General features: G+C 40.1%; 1 protein-coding gene and 1 long non-coding RNA gene across 3 annotated transcripts in view; one reads left to right on the top strand and one right to left on the bottom strand.

Annotated features, from left to right (window-relative positions):
• On the bottom strand, positions 1–8,678 carry ABRA (actin binding Rho activating protein). Its single transcript, XM_075023817.1, has 2 exons — positions 7,868–8,678; positions 1–2,296 (listed from the first exon to the last, which is right to left on the bottom strand). Exons 1-2 carry the CDS (start codon positions 8,617–8,619, stop codon positions 1,819–1,821), a joined length of 1,230 nt encoding a protein of 409 aa, XP_074879918.1. The 5' UTR covers positions 8,620–8,678; the 3' UTR covers positions 1–1,818.
• A 61-nt stretch (positions 8,679–8,739) lies between these two features.
• The window catches only part of LOC142029247 (uncharacterized), a 91,830-nt gene continuing 72,569 nt past the window's right edge, over positions 8,740–28,000 (top strand). For both annotated transcript variants that reach the window (XR_012649880.1, XR_012649879.1), the window contains exon 1: positions 8,740–9,205. This is a non-coding gene — a long non-coding RNA (uncharacterized LOC142029247). The remainder of the gene's footprint in view (positions 9,206–28,000) is intronic.

The following is a 28,000-nucleotide window of genomic DNA, read 5'->3' on the forward strand; positions in this document are numbered from 1 at the left end:
TTCAATTAAGGGTTTTATTTATAGTTCATGTATTCTTTTGACAACCAAATTTCCTCAAGACAATTTAGACAGTTGTAAAGGTCATTATATAAAGACATAAAGAATAAGGTAGGAATATACAGGTAAAAATTATGATATGTAAGTCTTACACTTAGAAGTCAGTTTTGCAGGTCAGCTTGAGTAGTCTGAGAGATCTCAAGAAAACATTAAATAAGTTCCATTGAATCCATGTTAAGTAATAGTTTTCTTCCTTAGATTCACAACTGTGCCTAAATTATTAATGATTTACATAGACTTACTATAGAAATAGTAATCAGTTTTTGTATCACTAACGTATAAAATATTTTATTTGTTCATTTGAGCTTCCAACTGGAGTACCTGTACTCTCATAGTAAGATAGCAATACTTGTTTTATCACGGAGAAAAGATGTTCATACACCTTTTCTTCTGTAAGAAGATATTTGGTCTTTCAGTTTGAAAGAATCTTATGGGGAAAAACCCCACTTCTTTTTCATTATGGAAATTGTTTGCCCAGGCACCTTGCTGCAAAACAAATGCTTTTCATGTGAAGCACATTTTTACCAGATAGCTATTTTTGCAGTAGTAGTTTAGAGAAACAGTGATCTATATAATCCAGTAAGCATTGTAGATCTTAGAGGTCTCAGATTTGTCCATAATACAAACAATTTTAAGACCTGGAAGTATTAGTTCATTAGCGTTTACTCCTATTTGGCATCACCTGAACAGAAATGTTATTTCAGAATGGTTCAAATGGCAAATGCTGTAAAATTAGGCCAGTGTTTCTGCGTAATATGAAACACCATTTTCCTTAATGTCAGTTGATTTTAGGTATGAACACTGTTTCTGTATCTATTCTCACAGAGGTACACTGCAATGGAAGTCACTTTTTTTGCTATACACAACACTACAAGTACCGACTGATTTTTGTATGTTACATGTTACTTTTCCCTGTATTTGTAAGAACCATATTTATACAGATAATCAGACGATACATTGCACAATGTTGCATAGGAGGTATTTTTTATGTGGCTATGAAAAATTTTTTTGTGCATTACATTCTGTTGAGTGTTTTCTCTCCAATATCCATAACTCTAAATAGGAAACTATCTAATAAATTAGTTATATAAATACATTAAATACAAAACCTCATTTATAAAAAGAAGGACTTTTGTCTTTATACATGATATGTAAAAGAAAGCTGTGTCAGTAGTTGCCGCAAGATTATACTACAGTAGTAGTTGCATATCCTGCTTGTAAAGAAAACAAACATGGTATCCTTGATTCTGTGTTCAAATAAAATTGGTTTTACTTGCATATAAATAAATTAATTAGGAAATACATGCACAAGATCACTTTCACAGATCAAAAACTTGGTCTTAGTTTATATTGTCATTCGACTTCTGATCTGGCATGCTTTATGTTCCTGATATCCCAGTTTAAATAGTTGGTAATATCTTGAATGTAAGAACAAGTAAGAATTGAAATTCATTTGTAGCTATTTATATTGCTATGGGTTTTTATAATCAGCTGCTTATATTCAATATAGATTTTTCTCTTTATTTTTCATGTAGTAACTAACTGAAGTGTCCTGCAAGCCCTCCTGGTACAGAGGAAAATCCATTTGGATGCTTGCATTACCATGCAGTAGTTACAAAATACATATTTAGAAAAATGCTCAATAATATTTTCTATGTGAGTGAATGAGGGGGAATATTGTATTCCAAATGTGCAAATGCTAATAGCAAGGGAGAAATGGAGAAAGGTTTTCCAAAACAAGTTGTTCTGGTTGTAGCATGCTTATTTTAGTAAAGTTATTATGACATTATCATCCCTTCCTTGCCATAACATTTCTCCCTCAAAGTCCACCAGCCCGTGTTTCCTGGCTCTCATGAGAATCCCAACCACCTTATCTGAAATACGAACATATCTCTCGAAGAGTTCCCCAAAAGTGACTTGGATCTTGCCGTCGGGCCGTGGCTTAGCCATTGATTCAATGATGAAGCACATGTCCCTAATCTCCCGGTGGATATGGGCCTCAGCTCTCTTCGCCCTTTCCGCAGTTTTGGTTCCTTCCTTTGGACGGCCGTAGCCTTCGTCTCCTTTGTGCAGGCGCGTGGACATGGCCAGCTCGTGGTCAAATTCCTCGCTGAAGGGATTGAGCTTCTGCGTTACGATGTGCTGGTCGGCCCATTCTTGCCATCTGTCCTTCAGGCTGTTAACGGAGCTGTATTTCCTCTGGGCTTTGGTGCGTGCTTCTTCGCTAAACCTGCTCGCGCTGAAAGAAACAAAAAGGGCATTTGAGCATTGCGCTTCATCATTTAATTACACAGTTTTGCTACTAATCTCCTCTTTAACGTGGTTACCATGTTTTCCCGGACGAGATGCTAGCCACCAGGTGGCATGAGTTCACTACTTCTAAATTACTTCTTTGGGGGCTTTTAGTCTATGTTCCAGTTTGCACTCGAAAGCAAATCTGCTGGTCACAGCTTGATCTCATCAACACTACCATCCTCCAGCCTAGGTTTGAGCCTGTTTTGACAAACTTTTGCCCAGAATGACTTAATTCTATATAGGAGCGAAACAGTATGCTGCTGATTACCTGCGCTTTCTACCTTTGGTTAGTCATGCAGCTCCCCATTTCTGCCTGCCTAGCAGAGCCTGAAATCTGCCTGCCCTGGTGTTATAGATGGCAATAACTGTAAGTGTGTGGTCTGGATCCTCAGCTGTTCTTGGCTGAAAAACAGAGGGTAAGTGTCTAGAAAAATCTGTCCTCTGTAATAGATGTTGTCGTTTAAAACAACAACAAAAAGCTAATAGAGTGCAGTAGCTCTGCCTATGCTTATATATTTTAAGGATGGTTCTGAACAAGTATTGAAGTCCAAAATTCACATTCCCACTGGCAGGGTACAAGCCTGAAAGAAACTTAGGGCTACTGAGATTTGTGTCAAGGTCAAAAGATGATGAAAGACCTTCAGAGATCTTACTGATTTTTTTTTTTTGTGTGCGTGTGTGTGTGTCTTAGCAACATCATATTGCTGGATGACTCCAGGCAGACAAATTGATACTCTTTCCTCTAGTGGCCGATCTCACATGTTGTGGAGGAGCTATAGATAGTCTGAGCTAGTCTTTGTGCTGTCCACATCCTGTCATTGTGTCTGTACAGAGCTCGGCTAGGGAGTATGTTGTGCTGTGGCTGTGCTGAAGTAATTTGTTTTCTAACGTTTTTACTCCCCAGAAGGCTGCTCTGAAACCTCCCCAGTAATGTCAGCTGAATATTAAGAGTAACAGCGGAGAACCAAAATACAGTTAGCAAAACAGTACAGAGGACTGCAAACCTGCAGAAAATTTTGTTTCCCTGCTGTTTGGCCATTCCTTTGTTTTCTACTAAGCCTGTTGAAAGAGAGAATAGGAGTGATAGACATGTCCCCAGTTGAAGTCTGTGCACCAGAAGGATGCCAGTACTGGGCAGCACTGTAGTGCTAGAGCAAGAAGTGCAGACACTTAGTGCCAGGGATAGAAGAAGGAGTAGGAGACCAGGACCCATCTTTTAGCTGTGGAGTTGCTGTTAGCTTGACTTAGCTGTGTTGAGAAACTGTATTTAAAAAGCATCAAAATGCTCTTTCCCATCAATATGGTGAAAAGCATCAGAACAATTGAGCATATAGTGCTGCCAAGTAAAGGCACCTTTCTTCTGTGGGGTGACTGCAGAGCATCCTGACAGTAGGCAGCATTTATGTACCTGTGGTTTTGTGCATTTAAGTGATTAACAGGTAGGTGTTGGCAGGAAAGCATTAAAATATATCAGTGGGGTAAAGCTAGACAATTTTGTTTCCTAATGATAAACCAAATCCCCTGTATATAAGCTGTTGTCATACAGGCAAAGGGAAAGCTGTGATCCTTTGCCCCTTGCTCTGAATTGTAGCTTCATTGCCCAGAGGAATTGTGGGCGCAGGGTTTGTTTATGCAAAGCAATCTGTCTCCTGAAACCTATGGATCTCCCAAAAGCCACAGAAACCCTGTGCCAGCGCAGTCTTAACTCCAGCTGAAGCTCAGATTGATTGCTTCCCCAGCTCTTCACGTGGGAAGATATCGGGGTTGGGGGGGAACCCCAAGTGAATCAAAATTGCCTAGAAGAAGTGATACCAACAGTCTCGGTGGAGCTGATGAGGAGATACCATCATGAGGGCTTATGCCTTAGCCACAGCCAGCTGCCTCCCCTTTTCTCCAAGGGCCATGGCCCCTGAGAAAGTCCTGGAGCTTCAGTTCCCCCGGTTGAGGGGAAAGAAGACAGTGAGTGAGATAGCATAACTCTGTAAATGCTTTGTTACCTCTTTTTTTATTTAACAGTTTATTAAGTATTCTCTCCTTTTCCTACTGAAACCTTTAGTTCTCTTTTCTAGCTGAGTACTATTATCACCTTCCTTATCCGAATAGTCTTCTCAGTGGTTGAGAAAAACACCATCTTATCTATCCTTTTGCTTTTATTGTGCCCCATGTGGGTTTGGAAAAACCTTACTGATACTATATATTTTTTTAATGCATCTTCTAATTTAACGTTTTCTGGTGGCTGAAGTGCAGTTTTCCGCATTGTTTAGCTTAATGACAAGTTAACAATGTGTATGTGTAGAACCATTTTTTTCATGTTCTTAGCACACCCACACAACAGATCATGGATCCAAAGCGAAGGTTGTGAACATTAACCCACTGTAAGAAGTGCTTTATCTGTAACAATCAACTAAGTTAACCTGTCAACCAGAATAATCACCCTAAATGCATTCTGAACTTCTATGAGGACAATGTCTGTATTCCATGTTCCTTCTGACCCTTTCTGAAGGGGAAAGGTATGAATCCCATTTTTAATGTTTTGAGTTTGATATCCCTGTTGCATCCCTTTGGCTCCTAAGCGGGAATGAAGTAGTGTTTCCTATGCCTGTAGGACTTAACATGCCTTCTGCTAAGGAAGCAACATTATTCCTGTAAATATTGCAGCTGGAAATGATGAAGGTGCTGATGTGAGGAAAAAAAAATACTGGCACCAATGCTTTTTTCCTGGAATATAGAGAGGAAAATGGGAGATTTACTTTAACAACCATGTACTTATAGCCTTTTTGAAGAAGATTAAGCCACACTGAAATGTTCATAACAGTAGCAGGCTGAAATAATGTATTCTGAGGCTATAAAATAAATTAAGAAAAATGAGTAGTTAAAAATTCCAGTCCTGATAACAGCACTGTAAGTGCAGAAAATTACTTTTGTGTCAGATTTCAGTGGAAGAGAGAGCTTTAAGTAACATAAGAGGGTGTTATTTCAATCATTTGCACCTCAGTAAATATGGCTAATTGGTTTTTTCCTAGGTAGCAGCATTAAAATTAGACATATGGGGGAAAATATATGTGAAGTATAACAGAAAGAGAGCTACTTTTTTTCTACTATAGCATTTTTAAAGTGAGCAATTTGTTTTAATTGAGGTTATTTACAGATAATATCTGCTGCAAATGTATACTTTTTTTCCCACTGTATGTGTGTTACGGATGCACTGCCATAATGTGTGAAATCTTTGGTTCGAGGTCCTAACTTCTGTCAAAGGATGGTGCACATGGCCTCTCCCAAAAGCGGGGGCCACAGACTTTCAAGCTCTAGGTTGCTGGAGAGCTTTTTTTCACTTTGGCTAGTAACCATTTGCTCCTTGTGGGAGATGACTGGTCAGCTGTACAGCAAAGCATCCTTCTAATCCCCAACTTGAATAGTTAAAATAGCTATATGTGTTTAGATAGTTGTGCTAAAAAGTACCGTATGTTTGAAATCCACGACTATGTTAGTCATAGTCTAACGCTGGTCACGGTAAACACTCGTCAGTAGTGAGGTATAAAACCCGAGCAGTGGGAATGGTACAGCCTGCCTTACTGTCTGCAGAGGGATCGTAGAGTCTGTTTTGGCATTTTCATCAATGCTGGTTCCAGTTTTTTGTTTCTGAAATGGTGATTAGGATACAGTATGGTCCCGATCCTGCAATTCCTGCTGCCTTGCTCATCCTTTACACACAGGCTAATTGGGTGTGTGAAAACCCTGCCTTCTCATCTCAAATTGCCTCCTGCTCAGCTCGCATTCACATGGCGTGTGTGCGGGTGATGGACACAGAGTAGAAGCAGTGAAGACCTGGGCCCCACCACGTGATGGCTCCTGGTAGGAACCCGTGTCCTGGTGCCAGCCTCTTCCCTCTCTGCGGGCTCAGGCGGACGAGCTCTGCCAAAACTCCTGCCTTGGTTTAAGTTTCACCTCCAGCCATCCTCCCTGCCCAGCAAAGCCAGCGGGCAGCATGTGTGCTGCGCTTTGGCCATGGCTCGGTGCACCCTGGCCTCAGAGGCTGCAACTTTACGGCCAGATGTGAGGTTTCACACCGAAACAGTTCAGGCTCAACCACATGTTCCTTGCTGCTGTTGTTGTTCCGGGGCATTAGAGGACTGGAGCAAACAGCGTGTTGTGTCTGTAACAGCTGCCTACAGTTTCCCATCTTGCAGCACTGGACGTACAGATCTTTTAATCTTTTACCAACAAAAGAGTGATGAATTAGCTTGGCAGCTACTCATTGGCAAGTCTGGCCACAACACAACTGTTTGTAGCCATCTTCTGGAAAAGTGGTTCTGGTGGAGACTCTGGGAAAGGAAACCAGAGAATTCCTACCAGCCTCTGCTGTTCATCTGCTCTTCTGGGAGACTTCCCAAGGACTGCATGGCTATGGGTGAACTCCACTTGTTAACAACCTGGGCTTCAAATTTAATATGTGCCTGTTGTTGTATAGTAATCTTCAAACAAGAACCTCTTACTGAAAGAAGTATTACTCAAAACTACCTGATGCTGTGAATTTGCTACTTAATTCAATTTTTTTTTTTTTTTTAAGTAGAACCTGTAATAACTACACAGGTTAAGTAACAGATTCTGCTTCCTTTTTTCTTCACACCATTTACAGGCACAAGGAAGTCTATGTGTCAGGAACTTCTACTTCCACAACATATTCAATGACTGTACTTTCCCACACACACCCCTTTTCATAGTGTACCTGTAGAGAGACCTTGAATTTGAAGAATCTATTGATGATTCAAATGTTCTTTTTTGTCAAATGATTTATAACATATAGCATGATTCAAATCGATCCTGAAGATGCTGAGGCAAGCTGGAGGCTTTTTAATGTATGTGTGGGGTCCCAGCTCCTGTGAAAGTTTCCATTCTTTGACTTGATGAATTCCAAATCCATGAAGAGCTTCCAAAAAGAAGCAGGGAACCCAGCTTTTGTTAAGAGGTACTTAAAGGTGATTCCTGCAATGTCTGTTTTGGACATTCTCTGCAAATTACTCCCAAGAGTATGTACAATTTATACTAAGCAAAATAATGAATCAATATTTGGAAATATTATTTGTCAGGTACACCTCTTTAGACTCAATATTTGATGAAATAAATGAATAGCTGTGGGCTATTGCTGAGGTGAAAGATTTTAATCTGAAATGTGGACTAAAGCATTAAGAAGTAAGTAGTGATTTCCATGAACCAGTAAATCCAGAAAATTAAATATAATTAACATTTCATAAATATAACTTACTGTGTCTATTATGTATATAGCACATAAAACTTAAGGCTATAATCAGATGTTGTTGACTAACTGACTAACTCCTTAAGCACAGAGAGATATGTGAAAGGTTTTCTGGAATTTTTTTTTTTTCCTTCAAGAGTTGTAATTTCTTTTTGACCATTTCCTACCAATTTTGTTTTCCAGTTCTTCCTTAAGGAAACCTGTACCTGTTTCTGGGTCTGCTGACCATTCGTGATAACGTAATAAAGGTGTTTTACTTACAAAGATGGCACAGGTCGTTTAATCCTCACAACTGTCATGTCTCGGTCGCTGTCGTCTTGCTCGAGTTTGTCCTCTGCTTCCCCATAGCCACTGTCCTCTGCATCCAGGCTGTCATCATGACACTTAAGCAGCAGTTCTTCCTTAGCCCTCTCTTTGTCCTCTTGTTCCATCTCTTTCCAGCCCTTGGTCAGTTCTGATACCACGTTTGAACACTTTCTCCTTATGGTTGGAGATAATTTGCCATTAAGAATTTTGTCAATAGCACTTGATTCTTCTTTGAGCTTGGTCATCTCTGAGCTACTATTGTTATTCTCATATCTTCCACTGAGGAGGCTAACACCACCTCCTCGTTCGTAGGCTTTGCTTACAACTGTTTTGGTCACCTCTTTGTTTTTAATGCTGAACTTTTTGAGGGCTTCATCTGATTCCCTTGCATTTTTTTCAGCGTCTCTTATCAACACTGATTGCTTTGCTGAGGATTTTTCGCCGTCTTCTCCTTGGTCCCTCTTGACAGTTCTAATTGCCCATTTTTTGAAGGGTCTTTCTTGTACAGGCTGAGTTGATGAGTCTTCTGCAGAAGGGATCCATCCAGAGGGCTCTTGGGCTTGCTTTATGTCATGGTCAGTTGCCCACTGCTGCCAGCCTCGTGCCAAGCTGAAGACTAGGCTGGCCATTCGGATCTTGTGGACAGCCCTTTTTGCAGGAGTAGTGCTCGGCTTTTTTTCAGGAGCCATGTTGCTGTCTGCTGCCATGCTGGCTTTTCCCCTTCCTATGCTAAGCACCTTCTGAATGGACTTCCTGAAGTGAATAATGTTGCCTGAAGAGAGCTACAGAGATTTAAATAGAAGCAGGAGCATTTTGTGCCCATGGAAAATATGTGAAACACTTCTCACAGAGATACAGTATCCTCACTATTACGGAGGTCTTTTTTTAAAACGCAGGGTTGCATTTCATCACAGCAGATGAATGATGCATGATGTAAGCAGGGTGACACAGACCTGCACTGGAAACAGTGGGAAATTAACAGCTCCTTTAGCCCCTCTTCCCTGGGACTGCTGAATTCTCAATTTGTTGGCAAGGGTCTTGTTCTTCTGGAAGTGCAGAACTTGGGTTAGAGATGCTGAACAGGATGTCTGAAACTGCTAAATGTGGAGTGCTGTCAGTTGCTGACAACTTTGGCCAGAGTAGAAGATACCCCTCATCATCACAAATAAATAGTGGCCCTCATCATGGAGTCTAAAGCCTGAAGCAGGCTATGAATGAGAAATTTTTAGATGCATTTTCTAAAAAAGTGCAAGGTGATTTCTTCTTATTGCTCATATGTCCAAGGAAACCCAGGTTTGTTAATTTTTTAAAAGGTATTTATGTGCTTTGTTTGCAGTCATTATCTATTAATGTCCGTCTATTTAGAATGTACCTTCAGGGGGGTCTGGGAACACTATCTTGTTTGGTGTCAGCGCTAAGGATGAGGGAATCGCTATCTCTAGTGCAGGGATTAATATAGTAAGTTTGACTTGATCAGATGGATGAATGATATCCTAGTTTTAGGATTTTGAAAAAATAAAGTATAGCCTATTGAATTCCTGACTGCTTTTCAAGAAAGTTGTTTATAGAACTTAGTGTTTACTTGTGTAATGTTTACAGCATAATTATGTTTACTATGTACAATATAGAAAAAATTGAATTTCCTAGGACACTTTGTGATTTCTTCATTCCAGAGGACTTCGTGGAGTATGTTCATATCTGAATTTGTAAAATTGTTTAGTGAATTGATACATCAATTGTTAAATAATAATAACCAGACATTTTCTGAGATTCGGTTCTGTGGTATCTTATTTCTTAGTATAACGTTTCCTAAATAGGAACGGAAAATGGCATTGCTTTTTCCATCCATCATACTTTGCAGCTTACAGGATGACCTGCGGCACTTGCCACGTGGCGCTCTGGGGCACACTGAACTTCAAGGAATTCTGTTGGCTTCGTTGGTGTTACACCAGAGATAAATATGGACTCTTGGTACTCTGCCTTTTTATCTTCTCTCTGTTAAAGGCAGGGCTGTTTGAAGTAGGTTAGATCATATCTAGCTCTTGTTTAATAATAAAAGACTATATCATACCTTTGACTTCTAGGCAGAATTCCTCATAAATCTGTAGGGTCATTTCCTCTTCAAAACTGATGACATAATGTAAGTTAGTGTCGCCATTAGATATTTAGTCATACTTTTATTTTAGAAAGAAATGTGTCACCTCTCTATACTGTACAACCTCAGCTATTACCAACTGCATCACAACTGTGAAATGGCATTGCGAGGTGTACTGATGCAATTTGATTAAGAAACATGCATTACCACACATTTATTTTGGTGGCATTTTAAGACTAATCAGGAATGGGAGCTTCTTGTGTTTAAAAAGTACACACGCACATGCATGCATGCACACTGGGTGGTGTATGTTCCCTAATATACAAGGAAGATGCAAGTGAAAGAAGAGAATAATGCACATGCAGAATAGGAGTATGACACCAGCTCATTATACCATTCCATGTGATTTCTTGAGTATAGGGATGGCTGAGGCTTTAGGAATGAGCTGAAAGCTAAATACAGAGGTAAGCGGTGAGGCCAGGGAAGGAGTGCTGTGGACCTTAAGTGACTGTGGAAGGACAATCATGGAGTGTAAGGCCATTAGGGACTCCTGTTGTAAGGTAGGATCAGCTCCACCTGCATGTGTTCAGGTCCCTGTTTTACCTGTTCTTAAAGGCTACCAGCAGTAGATAACTCCCCACTCTGCCTAGGTGATCTATTCTAGTGGTTAACTGGCTTAAATGAAACCTTTTCTGAGGTCTGATGTCCACCTCTGTCACAGCACTTTAAGCCTCTGTCACTGCCAAGGACAAATCCCACCCTTTCTGAGGCAGTCTTTCTTTGCAAAGGCTGCTGTATTCCTCCTCAATCTTCTAAACGATCCCACTTCTTCCCAACTTTTCATGTGTTTTCATGATCCCAGATCACGCTTTTTCTAGCCTCTTGATTCCCTACATTAGGTCCACATCTATCGTGCGATGCCCAAAATAGGGATGATATTCTGGTTTAAGCAGAAAAGGAACAGATGTCTTGTATGTTGTGCTCCGGATTCATGTTCTGCTTGTAATCCCTGAAGTTCCCAAAGACCGTCCTGCTAAATGACTATCTATATTCACAGAGCTGACTGTTCCTTCATATGTGACTATCTTTTTTTTTATTAAATTGTGTTCTAATTTGTTCAGATAACTTTTTCAATTTGTCAGAACCAATTTGATTTTTAATCCCTGTTACAGTGTTCTTGCCATTCAATTCATATTTCATAAATGTCCTGTCTATTCCGCTTTTGGGATCACAAATGAAAATAGCACATAAGTATAAAGTAGACCCAGTTAATAAGCACATTCAGTTTGATAGATATTGCCATTTATTTTTGTATAGTTTTGCAGTTAATTTTGTACTAGTCCAATGAATTTTGCCTATGAGATAAAAATAAAAAAAACCTGACCAATATCAGGATGTGTAGCATCTGCTGTTCTTGCCCATCCTTGGGGGTTGGACCAGATGACCTCCAGAGGTCCCTTCCAACCTGAACCATTCTGTGATTCTGTGATCTTCCAAAGCCTGCTACTTTGCTGTGAAAAAGAATTAAGATTGGTTTAATGTAATTTGTCAAATCAAAATTGCTTGTAACTGTCCTTGTTACAAAGGTCTCTGCTAGGTTTATTGCTGTAATTATTGTTGAGGTTCTTGGACACTTTTACTCTCACACAGTCTTTGCAAGCAGTTGTATTAAAATTCATGGCACTAAAAAAGAATTATATTCCTGAGGCATATTCGGAAATTACAGCACATTTCAAAGAACTTGTTAATAAAGAGAGGGGTTTTTTCTAATGGAAAACCTTGTTATACTGATCATTGTCTCACAGACTTAATGCTTACATAGTTTAGATAAATGACAACAAAAAGTTACAGACTAATGAAAAACACCAAGATTACAGATCAAAACTACTATGAAATCCATGTTGCATGACAATATGTTAAACAATTGTTTAGTTTAAATTGGTCACTATTTTAAGCTGAAGTTATAACATCACAGACTTGTCCAAAGTGTCAGTGAAACTTTAATGTAATTATTCTGAGGATAAGTAAATTTATGATGCTTAATTTCAGGGTGTACAATGATGTTGCCTTGAAAGTGTTGAATGGTGCCTTATTTTATCTGGTGAAGTTGCCAGGCAGAAGTTAATCATAAGAAAAGTATAAATAATGTCTGAGTCATCCAGTCAGATTCATACTTTGAGGGTTGCTTACTTTACAAATGTTTTACTGCAGTAAGAGTAGAATTTATTACTTCACGGTTTTTAATTTTTATTCTTAGTGGAATAACAGGCCAAGGCTACACCTAAATTTCTGTGCCTAATCTCCCTACTGACATTTCTAAAAGCCAATAGCCAACCGTTAGGGCACAGGTATATTTTAGGCTGCCTGAGCCTGGACTGCATTTTCTATATGTGCCTTACATACCTCACAAGGTATACTCCAATGCACAGCAAGATTTGGTGAGGGTGACTGTGTCATGGGCTTTCAGAAGTGCAAAAACTATGCTTGAAGTCAGAGTTGAGAGACCATTTCTTGCAGAAGGTATATAGGAGAAATAGCAATTGGAGAAAGTAAATAGATAAGCAGGCTTGACACTTGTGTTGGAAGTTGTAAACTCCCTTTTCCTTGCCTCTGGCTGCCTATGGTTCTGGGATTTAATCTCTTTGACACCTTGAGACAAATTTGCACATGTTCTTAAGACCTTGTGGCTGCTTTTGGATTGCAGCATTTCACTTAATACCCCTGATTTCCTGGATCCAAAGTTATGAAGGACCAGCTGAGAGGTTGCCAATGTCAGTATTTAAAGTTGGGATGTTTTTGTTGTCTGGATTTTTTTTTTCCCTGGATGGATTATGCGCTGCATAGTTATGTACTATTTTAAAATCCTTTTATTTTCTCTCTTATGCTGTGGAATATTAACAGTCTCTGGGAGACCGGTTTGTCTTTTTCTTTTTGTTTAAAGGATGCTTAATTTTAAAAGTAGGACTGTATCCTTCATCCATTACTTTACCTTGTCAGATATTGATATGTTATTCAATGGTTTTGATGCATTAAAACAATGAAGTTAATTTTCAACCAATTGTAGGTGTATGAAACATGCTGTCTTCCTCCTCAGAGTCAGTGGTGAATAATGAGAACAAGCTGTGTTTCATGGTAAAGTATAACCAGCTGCCATTATCAATAGAAACCTCAAGACTGAATTTTCTTTTCGTCATGATACTCTTAAAGTACGTTGTGTCAGAACATCATATGTTGCCAGGGATCACCAGAAACCCTGGGCAAAGTGTTAGAGTTCTGGAGCTCCTTATTTTTAGAGTTCATGTCAAACGTCATTTCTAACAGTAATGAGCAACTGTGTCTCATTCAGCATGCAGTTTTGTGTACAATCCAGGTGTCTGAGTGCTAAGAAACGGACCGCTCCTGAGCCTTTGGACTGAGTCCTCTCTAGCCATTAACAGAAAGCAGTCTACATATTCATTGGTGTAGTTTCTTGTGTTTGCATCCTATATATAGCCATAGTCTTTTTTTTTGCTAAAATTCTGTTGTACTGAGAAAACTATCCCTGTGTAGTTAACAGGGAATCTTGAATCTGCATTTGATGATGTGTCATTTCAGGATTCAGCTGCATAAGAGATCAGGACTTATCCATGACCTATCATGACAGCTCTGCTTTGTGAAAAAATAGACCCAACAAACTGCCGAGAAAACCCTGGTCAGAACCAGGGTTGAAAGACACTTAGTTGTGGAAGGGTAGTGGGGGGATAGGGAAGACCCACTATCCAGTAGCAGCAGTGATAGCTAACGAATTGTAGAGCATAGCCTCAGAGCTCCGCTCACTCTAGGTGAGACGGACTTGAATGCAAGCCAGCCAAATAATAGAAAACAGCCCTGTAGAATCTGAACTGGCTGAAGATGAGAATTCAGCATGATTTTTCTCCACAGTCTATTAGAAAGACCTCGCTGCTAGGGCTGAGAGAAACCCAACTCAGGATGCAGACTTGCATCCATGTATCTTCAAGTTCCTATACAAGTTACACTGCTACTGAAGTGACAAAACTTTTTGCTGTCTTGAAAATCTTACTCCTCTAAAGCTGTCTTCACTTTACAGAAGAAAACTAAGATTAGGATGTAAAGCCTTAAAGCACTTGGGCATTCTCTTCCTACTTTTGCATATAGTGCCCACTGCTTTCCTTGGGAGTCAGATGCCTGCAAGGAATCCATGCAGTTTAATTAAATTTATACAGGAAAAGAAAGCAGAGGTAAGCTCAGACGCTTTTAGTCCCAATGTACCTTTAAGCATAAATACATCTTTTATCTGAATATCTGTAGGGAGTGAACAGAAACAAGTAACAAGCAGTAATGAAGCAATTTCATTTAAAAGTGTAAGCAAACATTTGCAGGAAGTCATTTGCAATAGGCATTCAGTTCTATTTGCATTATAAGGGAATTTCTGAAGATCATGAAAACAAGATAGCCTTTAAAAGTTACCTACAAATATGTTGCTATTCAAGTTTATATTGATCATATCTCTTTGTCAGTGAATGGTTATCTTTTTCTGATAAGAAAATTATTTAATGTTATGAGCAATTTAATTTTGCAGTTCCAACTTGCTGACGTATCTTAGTTTACAGTTTACCAAGAAATAGTTTTATGGCTTTGAGAATATGACATTATTGGCTGCTATTGAAACCTGTCCCAGAGCAGAACATTGGATACGAGGAATTTAAAGTCTTCACATAACTTTGCAATATGAGACAGACGGGAGCCATACCAGAATAGGGGAACCTGAAATCAGACACCTAAATGTAATGTGATAGATGATAAATGTATTTTAAACATCTACAAGAAAGAAATAACAAGGTGGAGAGGGGGGAAGCACAGTTCTATATAGACAAAAGATGTTACAAAACCATAATCAAATCACCACCTTCCAGCTATTAATAAGGCAGTGTTACCATGTATTATGGCTTTCATTTTTTTCTCTTAAAATTAAATCCATGTTTCTGTTTATTGGTGTTTCTCAGATTTCGAGGTGGCAAATGTGAGAGGAAAAAAGACTTTTCACCATTTTTCAAAAATTTTTCCTTTCAGAGACAGTGTCTTCTGGTTAATTAGAGCAGTACAGAGCAGAACTGAATGAATAACTTTATAAGTGTTTGCTTTATCATCTCTCTGGTTAAAGTGCATTTACTTCCAGGTATTACTGGGTGTGCATCACTTTGTTCTCCTGTCTTATCTTTACAGACTACCACTTTTTTTTAAAATCTGGCAATACAGAGTATAAATCATACACAATTGTGCCTTTGATGTATATAGTTGACCTACCACAGGTTTTTGAAGGATTGTTGAAAATTTACATTTAACTTCTAACACAGTTGCTAATTATTGTCTTTATATTGTAAGTATTGCAACTAAAAAAAAAAAAATCTTAGTTTCTGAAATCATAATTTGAGGAAGGAGCAGAAAATAGACTGGAAGTTTTAGGAAATATGTTTGAACACAGAAAACCCTACACATAGAAAGAAAAAATATAGAAAAACAGAGTCTGTATATAAAATAAATCCAATATTTAATGATTTGCTTTAAAGCATTGTAATTCAGGACCAGGCTCAGAACTGAGAAAACAGGCCTATCTCAGTATATTTTCAGTATTTTATTGTGAAGATTTTTTTAATATTCACTGAGGGAAATACCTTGAATTAGGCAAATACTGCATTTTTTTAAATCTATCAATTAGCTAAAGCAGTTAGCATATTTTCGATGCCTCTGTCAAAATTATACTCAGCTCTATCATTATTCCATATCCTTAAAGGTCCTGACACAAAGGATTGTTTGAAACAAGTGACATTATGGCCCAGATTTGAAGGTATCTGTGGTAGAAAGCAGAAGTCCTCTTGACTAGTTCATCAAGATGTTCCTTGTAGTACAGGGGATCTCGTTTTAGAAGTGATACTGGTATACCGAAGCTGTAAACTGTGGCTGTGATTCTTGACCTTTGGGTAATGCAAACGAAGTCTCCTGAGTGCTGTCAGCTCTGCCCGCTCCCCCCGCTATCGCATTCCACTGCAACAGGCAGGACATACCGTTATTTATTAGTTCTCGCTAACCACCAACTGCTTTAACAGCATGCAGCTGTGTTATTGTTAGTAGAGGTAGACCCCTAACTTTGCTTGTCTTTAACAGAGTCAAAGTCCCGTGGCCAGTCTATGAGAGCAGTGCTGCTCTGTGAAGTTACTTGCGTGAGCCTGGTTGACATTAGGTGTCAAGAAGTGAGTGATTGGAATTGCCGGGAGACCAGGTGGTATTTACACTGTCGTAGGGGTATTTCCATGGCTCACGACTGGTCTTCAGTTGCCAGTGAGGTTAGAGCTGAGATTCCCAAGGCTCTTTTGGGGTTAGTTTTGATCAAAAACTTCAAAAAACTGTTAGATTAAGTTACACAGCTACCTCATTTTTAAACTACTCTTCAGACATCTGCCTTATTTCTTACATTATGTAAGAGTAATTAATGGGCCATGATTAAGACGTAAAATTCTTTGCAAGAAGGCGATGAGAGCAGAGGAGTGGGATCTTGAGGTCTATACCCCACGGGCATTATTTAAAACAGCCCATCATTTGATTTGCAGTGTGGGAGCAAGCTATGCTTTCCTCTTACATACGAGGATACCTAATCGCTGGTAGCAGCACCCAAACTGGAATGAACCATTCTGGGAGGGGGTCACAGGTGTATCAACTCAATTTTCTCATCAGCTTGGTGTGCTAATTGTGTGGCTTCCTCATGCTCTGCTTAAGCACATGGACAGGTATGCTTAGTAATGCAGTGGATGATTTAGTGATTTAAAATATAGATCAGTGTATTAACAGATTTGGAGGGAAAAATCGACTCCCCATCCCCTTTTCTTGCCTGAACCAAGTCAACTTCCCTCACAAGTGGTGTCAGCCATTTGAGCACAGAAATTTTGAGGAGGCGGTGAATTTTCAAGAGTGGCTTTTGATTTTTGAAAACGCGTGACTGGTCAGCTTGAGATATTTTTCTTCTCAGGCAGGTAAACTGTTTCTAGCTGTCACTGGACTGGACCTTTCTAGCTCATTCCCTACATCACTAGTCACTACTGACTTAATCCAGTGTTGTATATCTCAGGAGATGGTTAGGAGTGGGATCTGACTGAACAATAACACATTCAGTATTATTTAACAGCCCCAGAATGCTGCCTCAGCTTTTCTAGCTGTTTTCTTAAAATAAGGAGGAAGGAGAAGCACATGTTTACATTCTGAGAGTGTTACGGTACTCACATCACTTGACTGGGTATGGTAATTTTGAGCCTACTGCATTTGCCCTTTTTTCTCTGTGGAGCCTGTTAAGGTTTGTGGCAGAGGCCAATGGATCTGTCCCTAAGGGCTTAAAGGGTTTTCCAATATAATAACAATATCAGAAATATAAGTCAGACATAAGTACTCTATTTTTGCTCTTTTCTTAGCCAGATGATTGCCAATAAATTTTTTTGCTGAAATTGCTGCACAGTATCAATATTGGTCTTTATTTCCCTCTTGGTATTTCTCTTCACATAGTGATTTATAAAGTTCCAACTTTACTCAGGAAAGAAAAATTGATTGGGAGATTTTGAATAGTAGGAGAGAGGTAATAAAGATAAAAGACTTCTCATCATACACTTTGAAACCCACTGGGAATCCCATGAGAAGCATTTCAGTGAGTGGAATCCACAGGCAAAGGCTGGCACCAGGCAATGCACTCAGCCAGGATAACCTACTCTCAAGCTCCCTTTTAAAGGCTCTCCTATTTTGTGAGTTGAATAATAAAAAGGGCAAGGTTTAGCTGAGCCCCACGGCTACAATGTTCCACACATTTGGCAACCAGCTTAGGAAAAATCCTTAGCAGGAAATGTATCTGCTGTGTGTACATTAAAAGTACAATAAAAATAGGAGGCTGTAGGAAGAACGGTTCTCATTGTCATTGTTTTGGAGGTGCTGGTTATGAGCCCTCAAAGGCGCTTTCACATGAGATTGACAGCGGAGAGATGTGAGGGAGGCCTTGTGCGGTGGTGAACGCTTAGCGCAGCTCCCACCCCTCCACCACCGTTATCAGTCGTCGTCCCCCCCGTAGCGCTCTCATGAGGCGTACAGTCTTCTGGCTCCTTGTGCAGCTCCTCCCTGCTGGTGCTGCCCATCAGTCCTGCTTGTGCTGTGCTGCGGAGGTGAGACTGGACCCAGGTAGCGGCCAGTGAGGCCGCGTACTGCTGCTGGCCAGGGCCTGCGCTCAGCACCGGGAGCAGCGTTCACCGTGCCAAGCACTGAAGGTCTTTCAAGAGCGTCGTGGGAAGAGTCAGGTACCCAGAGTGGGGGTCCACAACAGCTGGCCAGCTGAGGAGGTAAAAGGAAGGAAGACCTTCTTCTGTGATTATTGGTGAGAATCTTTGATTCTCAGCTGGTTACTAGGAATAATACTTAGTAAATAAAGTAAGATAACAATACAGAAGGACTTCTAAAGGAAGATTTGATTTCTATAACAGAGCATGATTCTATCTAACTTTATCTAATCTTAACTAAGCTTCAGTAAATAACTGTACCGAGCCATTGCACCTTCCATGTTTGTGCTATTGCATCTAGTTTGGGATGGTTCCTTGACATTTATTAAAAATAGACCAGAGACTAAAGTCCAGCTGTGAAACAGTACATTTAGGAAATCTCAGTATTAGACACAGATCAAAGTGCTGTAGCTCTCTTTCTTACTTAAAAAAAAATATTATTTTTTTTCTGCATACAAACAACACTGGATGTCTCAATTTATGCATATTTAATGTTTTAGTACAGAAAGCAGTTCAAATCTAGGGAAATCTGAAAGGGTCAGATTATATTGCTACTGATTAAGGCTTGTTATATGGGGACTCCCAACAACACCAGTGGCATACTGGCAAGATAAGTGATCATTATCTGATATAATGAAGGGTGGTGGCCCATCAGAAGATGAAAAAACTTGTATTTTAATTGAACTACAGACAAGCCCATGTTATTAGGACTGGAGGATATGAACAAGCGTGGACAAATGCCAGGATGAAGAGCACAGAACGGAATTCACCATCCTGAATGGTTTGTGGCAACCCAGGCTAAAAGTGGAGAGCTAAATGATGGCAGTGATAAATGCACATATCACATGCTAACAGAGGGGTAAATATAAACATTGCATAATCATCCAAATAAATCTGACTACATGATCAATGTTTTCTTGAGTGCTGGGTGGATTTTTCCTGTGGAGGACATGGTACATCTTACTATATCAATTTAGGAAAGTGCTCTTCCTGTTCATTTGGAAACTGCTAAATTTAATGTGTTTGAGAATAACAATGGCAACAGTTTTAAAAGTACCTTAGTGACACTGAAAATCAGAGGAATATCAACGTATCACAATTTACTTTTGGAGTTATCCTTGGAGGTTACATGAGTTAGCTCCTGCCCACTCCATTCTAACAAAAACTTAATTTGTCTATCTTTACTGTCATCAATAATCCTGAGCACTTGCCATAGTATATTTAATTACATGCCTAACTCTAGGAGGACTTCAGTCTTTCATCAAAATGAAGCTCTTGATCCAAGGTTGCTCAGGTACTTCTGCAATGAAAATGCAGTGACTTCATTTGGACAGAATTTGTAAGAAGCATGTGAAGATTTGAAGCAATAGCCAGCACACTTCTCTGCCAAATTCACCCCTGATTTTACTTTGGAAGCTTTGCATCCTCTAGAACAGAACAAGCAGCAAGGGTCCTTGCACCTGTTTTTACTTTATTCATGACACCAGGGGTTGCAGAAGAAATAATGACAGAATTAAGATACCAACATTGATCCAGAGCCCTCTTACTGGACAAAACCAGTCAGAAATATTCTCTCATTAGTGAGTGGTGTGGGTAACTTCTGTGTAAGCATGGATCTATGACCTCCCTCCCTTAGCTCTTCTCTAAACTTCGCCTGCCTTCTGAATAAGGAGATTTTCATAGTCTAGTCAGGACTAGTTCATATAATTGCATGACCGCAGTAAGTCTCAAGTGTCACTTTCAACAATTCTCATTGTTTTCAGTTTTTTTTCTGAAATTCTGGATGGCAAATTAATTCACAGGTTAAATTTCTTTGTACAACACTCTCTGTCCTACCTCTTTATTATTAGACCATTACAGCATCTCAAAAGAATAGATAGATAATCCCTACTCAGTGTGACCATCTTTAAAAAAAGATGCTGACCTCCAAGCCAACATAAATAGATCATTTATGGAAATAAATAAATTATTGTTGGAGTCAGACTTGTCCCAGATTCTTCTGTGAGTGGAGAGTTGGACGTAATTGAGAGATCAAAAGTCATGAGGTTAATGAGGTCATACTGCCAGGGTCTGGTCTGGGTTTACTATAACATGAAAGACTCAGCTCTGATCCTGACTGGCACGTTCACTTAGCAGCAATACCATCCCAGCACCAATCTGTTCGGAAACCCGAAACCCTCTTCTGTGAGCCGTCATCTTGCTGCATGACACTGTCAGAAGACCTATGTTCCTCTGCAAGTGAAACCCTTAGACCATCTCGCTCTGTGTTTTTTGTAAACATGTTTGTTAAGGAGAAGGAGTGACTAATGGAGCTGCTTCTTTTTAAGTGTGGATGAAGTGTAGAATCCAACCAAAAGGATTATTAAAATTGTAGCAAACAGTGTTTGTTAACTCTTAACTAACGTTCCACTTAGATGCCAATGAGCTCTATTTGAACTATGTAAAATGCTGTATTTTACATTGCAAATTAGAAAGAGCTCTTACAAAATAGCTCTTATCTGAAAAATGGGAATTATGTGCCTCCTGCTGCTGAATATTTTATAAGAGCTGACCAGTACCAGTATAGATACCTGCCACGAATATTTTTTTTTATTGGTGGTGTTCTCAGGATAGTGTGTGATAACAAACCTCAGATAACAATAAAAGTAGAATGGCTTGTTACAAAACACTCTCTGCCCTGTACACTGAATGAGGAGATGTTTCTGTGGAAGATGGACAAAGTTCTTGTGTTGAGACAGATACCTGGGGGAGAGAGGGAGCAGAGCTGCAGAAGCATAGGCTTTTTTACTTTGGTAAAGTAGTACTCCTAATACTGTGCTTCAACAGAGGCAGATTTTTGCACGCCACAAGGCATTTTTTGAAGTTTACTAGAAAATTTTCTATGGAGCACTTTCTCTATTGGAATATAAAGTTATATAAAAATCAAATGTTTCTTGAAAATAGTTCAGTTTCAACAAAATTCTGATAGAACATCAGGAATTTTCAGAACTGCATCTTTTGCTGCCATATAAGAAAGACCCTACCCTTAACCTGCATTCCCTGAAGCCCGAAGATTTTGGAAGGGAAAATTGAAAACAGTTTGTAAAAAAATTCAAAACATTTCCCTTTCAGAGCTTGCATTTCATTTTTTTCAGTGTTTTACTTCAGAATTTACTATATGCAATATTAAATGTAGCCTCACACTGTAAACCTTACTTCTGCAATGAAACAAAAATCAACCTCCCTTTTTAAAAATATATAAATAAATAAATACTTCTGCTTCTTCCATTGATTTTTCATTCTGGAAGGAAAGCAGAAGACTTTATTTTTTGCTACATCTAAAAAGGGAAATCACTTACTTTCTCCCCTTATCTCCCAATGTCTCACACATGTACTTTGTGAGCACTGCCAGCTGCTGAACTAAGTTACTGCAGTCCTTGTCAGACTCACTGCCCTCCTCTTGACTGTCATTGCCACACTGACAGGACTGTCTTTCCCAGATAAAACTGATGAGAATTGCAGTACCTTCAGTCAGCAGTTGTCAGGCCCTTTGAGACCTCAGCAGTTCTGTAGTGTCCCAGAAATTCTGGAAATAACCTATTAATATTTTTCTATAATGACATGCAGTGGAACTTCATTTCCACACACATCTCTGGCCTTTTTCGTCTTGACTTTGGCTAATAGAGCTCTGTGAACTCAAATGTTTGTTACACTGAAATTAGGCTGTGCAGTAAGTCCGTGGACTAAGATTTCTTTTGTCTTTTTCCTGTCTTATTGGCTGCACAGGGTGTTTTTTCACCAGACCTGGAAAAGTTTTAGGGTAGTTTAAACTTAACAATGCAGTGTGTCTTAGTGCTGTAATAGGTAATTTAGATTTTATGAAGTGCTATGGTCATGCTTTATATTGATTTTTAATTGTTTTATTGCACCTCGCTGGCTCCCTCTTTGTTGTTCATTGGCATTTCCATTTTATATAGTGTTTCTCTGGGCTGTTCTGCAATAGTCCTTTGAACAAAGCTGATATAGCCTAAAAAGTTTATAGACAGAATCAGCATCAAAGATGAGGGGATTTTACTTTTGTTTTGTTTAAATAGAGCCTTGGGCTTAAAATTTCCTATCAAATACTTTAAACTAGATTGCAATTGTTAAGCATCAACACATTCTTAATTGCATTTTACTCCAAAAAGGAACTGGTCCTAAAGTCTTCCAAATGCACAAAACATTTTAGAAAAAAGAAACACCCTGTGTGATGTGATGTGATGAAAGACTATCTTAATGGCATCTTGACCCAAACTTTGTGACTCTGTTTCATGATCTTTTAACTAATGTGAGAATCGTGGAGAACTGCTGCCACATTTGATTAAAATAAGCACCACATCATTCAGGGACAACTTTCCTATTCCTATTGCTAATATATCATAGTGGGGCCAACACTGAAGAAATACCACCTAGCACTGCTATGGGGTATCAAACCTCCCATTCCTCAGCAATCACAAAGAAAATGCTAAGATCGTTACAAGTTTCTCTAATTGAAGGTAACACTTTAGATCAGTCACAACATGGATTCAGGTCATGACAAGGAATGGAAATAATTTTAGAGTCAGTGATGGATGGTCCCCTGTTGGTAATAGATGCTGGGCAGGAACTGATCCTCGGTTCTTAGACCTCTCTGCAGACCACAGAAAAACAGTAAGGCCTTGAGAAGTGTACTAAAATCTGATAGATTCTTCTTGGGGGTCCCCAAAAGGTTAAGAAAGGAATGTCTGCCACTAGACCTTGTCTTCTTCCTACTGCCATATTCTGTAAATCTCTTTTTTTCTCCACAAGTCTATCAAAACTTGTATGAAGCTGCGAGGGGAATAGGTGAAGGCTGTGGCTGGATGTCAGCTGCTGAAGGCTGTGAAAGCCATGGCAGATACCAGCTGTCATGTTAGCATTCCCTCTCTCCTCCCATAGCTGTTCATCACCATTTACTGAGGAAGGCAACATGTGAAGGCTCCTTAAAGAGTACAAGTCTCCTTTCTCAGCCTTAATAAAACAAGTTTTCTGCTGCTTGTCTTCCAACCTGATGGATACATGATTGTCCTCAGTTAAGCTTATATGCTTATTTAGGAGCCAGATGACATTAACTGACATACAGCAAAGCATATTTAGGAAGCTTTAGCCAGCAGAAAGCACTGCTGCACAGCTTACCAACACCAAATGTTCTTACAAACACCTCAAATCTGTCCTGTTTCTCCACAGTGGCTTTCCATGGAAAAGAAGTTGGGTTGGAGACCTTGTTCTTATCTTGGAAACAGTAAAAATTTTTTTAAATGATTGCATAAAGCTCTAGGATGAAGGTAATCACTGAAAAAAGTCATTTCCCTGGTACGAGGAAACCTTCTATTGTAATAATGATGTGTGGGAGGCAGAGGACTTTCCTGGGGCTGTTCTGTCTGTAAAATAAATTTTCACAAGAGCAAAGAATAAGGCTTGTCACCTTCCTCCGCAAATGACTGTTCATGTATTGCTGTTCCACGTACAGCGCCTGCTTACCTAAACTGCTTCTCTGAGCAACTCAGAGCAGCCTTTAAAGTTTAAAAGGCACAGGTCAAGGAAACATGATCAGTTTGGTGGAACAGTCTCAGTTGATATTGATTTGAAACTTAAGGGCAGAACTTGGCCAACAAGGAATCACCCAGGGCTGTTAAAAACAAAAATGGAAAGCTGTTCCATCTCCTTCCTAGAAAAGGTATCAATGGTTGTTTTGCTGGAGGCAGAGAGTGACTTCAGACCATGTAGTGATTGTGAAATTGGACCCTGGGCAGTGGTAGGCACAGCCGTGCTACCTTAATGGTGGTTGCTGCTGCTCTCCAATTATCAGCGACTGCAGCTGGTGGCTGGAACAAGCTGCTGTTGCTTCTCTGTCAGTGGCGTGTAACTCAGCACTGAGAGAACCAGCTGCAGCCTTTCCAGTCCTAACACCCTGAAATCATATTAAGGCTACAGAATTGAAGACCAAGGGAGTTTCACATCAACAGCAAAGTCAAATCCTAGCTGGTATCACCTGAATGGCTTCTCAGCCACAGACTGACCCTTAGAACTACTCTTTTTATTTCTTTTAAAGACTTTTTTCCCATTAGCTTCATTTTTCCCCCATAACTGCAGCTCTGATCTTTCTTTTCAGGGATCAGATTTGATGTCCTTCCTCTAATTTTCACCAAGGGAAAGCATGTGCTGAAACAGGAACTTGTTTTGAAAGAAGCTTCAAACTATGATCAATGAGGAACTTGCACCTTGTGCAGCACTCAGTTCTTCCTACTGGCTCCCTCTAAACGTAATCAAAAAGAGCTTGACAATAAACTGTCACAGCCATAGAGTATTGCGTAGGAGGTATTAGCTGCCCCCCCTCTAGCATCATCAATAACATGGGCTATTAACGTGAAAATACATTAAGCCACTTGTTCCTTGCTGTGGCAGTTTTCATTCTGCTTTCCTGCATTTTATCAACCAGCAGTGGCTGGCAGTTGCAGAGGAGATATTTCACCAGAAATCTGACAATTGATCTTGTCAGCCTTCAACCAGGCTACCAGAGGATGCCCTACGGACAGGGAGAGACTCCTGTGGCTGAGGAGGATGGTGTAATCTAGTTCCCCCCTAAGTACATTCACAGTTCCCTGACGAAAGGGGCAGTAAATATGCCAGATCACTCTAAAATCACTCTTAATGTGAAATGAGGCTAGAAGTTTAATTTACAAAAGATGGAGAGGAGCTCCTAAATCAATCTAGAGACAAACAGGCTGGAAACACAATAAATGTCTCAATAAATACCTGGTACTTTGTTGCAATTTCAGGGTTTTGTTTTGGTTTTTTTATTCAGCTAGCGGAGCTGAGCACTGAGACGGATGGACATGAATCATCTTGGATACCACAGCTGGTGTCTGATTCTTAAACAAGTCACATTCTCCCAGTGTTGTCTTTCCAGGTAATTATTAGTGGTATATGGAGGATGTGTAGGTGTTGTACCACTGCTCTGCAGTAATATTCTCCTCCTGATATGGTTCAGATGGGAGGGGAAGGTCTAGTGGTTTATTCAGTATAAAAAATGTGATTCTGTGCAGGAAGAACTTGCTCCTATCATTTGAACAGGAGGTAGAACAGAGTTCTGCTCATTTTCTTGTGAGTTTTTCACTCTTGAAAAGCAGAGAATAATTTCTGAAAGCTCTTAATCAGTTAGTCTTCTCTGACTTCCCAGAAATATTTCAGCTAGCAAACTAAGCCAGTCCTCTGATGAGAACTTAGGTAAAGGTGAAGATTAATAAATTTGGGGCTATATTCAATAGGAATGAAAAACTGAAAAACACCACACTGCAAACAGTGCCACTCTGTGCAAATTGTGCTGCCACGCATTTCTTCTGGCTGTGGGGTGCTCAGCAGTAGCTTCATTGGGATATTGCCTGTGGGGTGCTCTGCAACCACAAAGAGAGCTGTTGGTCAGGCGCTGGAGTTCGTGCCAGCTGGACGGAGCCACAGGGCATGACTTGACTTTCCCTCCCTCCATCGCACACGAGTCTTGCAGTGCAGGGTGGGTGTGCGGGAGGCCACGCCGAGGTGCAGGTGGGACCCTGAGGGTCCTCACCGGGTTCTCTGGTCATTAGCTTCAGTGTCCCACAAATGGCTGCCCAGGCTATTTCATCCCTGCATGTAGATTTAGGTTTCTTCTTTTAACAAAAGGCACCAGTGGGCACTTCTGATGATGGCTACCTCGCACAGCTTGTGCAATGCTGCCTTGGCCAGCAGTGTTTAAGGAGGAAAGCGTGCAGAGTTCAGCCTCTTTTGTCTCTTAGAAGCGGCCAAAACATTTTTTGGCACATATCGCTAACTGCAGCAAACAAATCAACTGGATGATAAGAGCAACAACAGCAACTACCAGCTTTAGCCTTTTATTTCCTGTATGACTTAGAAGGATGAAATGTTTGATCTTTAAGGTTATTGATGTGTGACTCCTTGCCCATTCTGGTTTTTCCTTCTCTCTGCAAATCCTTTTAACTAACTTTCAGGAGTAATTTTCCATTCCCATTTATTTTCTTTCCTAGATACATTGCACGGTTTAATGTCCTCAGCTGTTGCCAGGGAAACTGAATTTAGAACCTGGTTTGTCAAGCAAATGAAGGAGCAATTATTTTTGAAGCATTTCTATAAACTTGGATCAAACATGATCACATATTTTTTAAAGTAATGTTGGTAGTACTTTTCTGTAAGATTACTCAACACTTCCAGTGGCAACCCCCTTTATTGTAAGTCCTGCTGTTCAGCATTATGTTTCCTTTGGGTACCTTATTTGTAAAGTCCCAGCAAACCTGACCCAGCTGTTTCCAAGGAGAGAGAGCACAAAATGTTTTACACGTCTTAAACTAATTCTTACAGCTGGCTCCTCTGTGTGTAGAGCTGCCACTCTGGTGCAGCAAGGTGAAATTTTCCAGGGAAGAAATACCCTGGCAGCAAGGGCTTGGAAGGAGGAGAGGGACAATTTTCTCTCCTGGAATGGGCTGGCACCATTCCCAGGTGAAGCTGCAGCTATCCCTTTAGGTGGTTTCTTCCCTTCTGCTGCTCACTGGAAGGGAGTGTGGAAGTGCGGGCAGGCATCGGGCTCCGCTACTGCTGGGCTACATGTGTGCACTGGGAGATGTGTTGTACGGGCAGCCCCGAGTTCTCCCCTTCACCCTCTGATGCCCCATGTGATCACACAGCTTCTCTCTACTTAGCTGGTGACGGACCACGTCATCTCAGAGTTCAGGAAGACCCAAATGCGGTAGATGCAGGAGGGAAATGGAGGGGTGGGCATGTTAAGCTGCCACCGAGGTTGGCTGCAGCTCGTGTGATGTCTCAGGGTTGTTCCGAGACTCTCTTCTGGAAAGTGCAACCCCCCTGAGATATGTTCAGTTTGTGGCTGGGCGCCTGCACTTTGCCATACTGCCTGCACAACCTTGTCCAGAAGTAGCAAGTTGTTTCCAGTTTGTAATGTTGCTATCTATAGAGGCTTCAACTCTAGCATTAAAAAAAAAAAAAAAAAAAAATTAAAATCCATATTACCTTACACTTCATATAGCTGTCTCAGGGAAAGGATCCTACCATACCCTGAGACAGACCTTTAAATGGAAACAGCCTGCACCGTTTTCTGCAAGAACCTTCTTGTACTTTATGGTATTTATTTTAACTCCACGAGGATTTATTTTTTTATGAGGACACTGTCTGTCAATGACAATCATTATCCACTCAGAACTTCAGCCTATTAGTGGAGTTAGTAAACCCTGTAGGTATTGGATTTTTACTATTTGGTAATGAAAAATGTTTCTGCAAAACTGAGAATGAGGGTAAAAAGTATACATGCATAGACTATCAATAACTTATGGGTTGGTGTAAGGCAGCTGATACAAGGAAACATTTTTCCTTTCCCAGTGCAATTACATGAGTTGTGGGACAGTTTTCACTGTGCCCTGGTTACAGGATACGCATGGAGCCTGACTGGCTCACCAACATTCTGGAAAGCCTAAAGAGAAGTGATGTGCCACTTCTTGCTCTCTACCCCTGCTTAGTCCTCCAGAAGAGCTGCTGGAAAACCCTATTATACCTACTGTCTCCTAAAACAAAAACATTATCTGAAAATGTCAGATCAAAATATTTCAAGAAAAACAACATTTCTATTTGTGGTCACAACCTGAGATTTTT

This window comes from Buteo buteo, chromosome 3 (assembly GCF_964188355.1).
Source record: "Buteo buteo chromosome 3, bButBut1.hap1.1, whole genome shotgun sequence".
Lineage (NCBI taxonomy): Eukaryota > Metazoa > Chordata > Aves > Accipitriformes > Accipitridae > Buteo > Buteo buteo.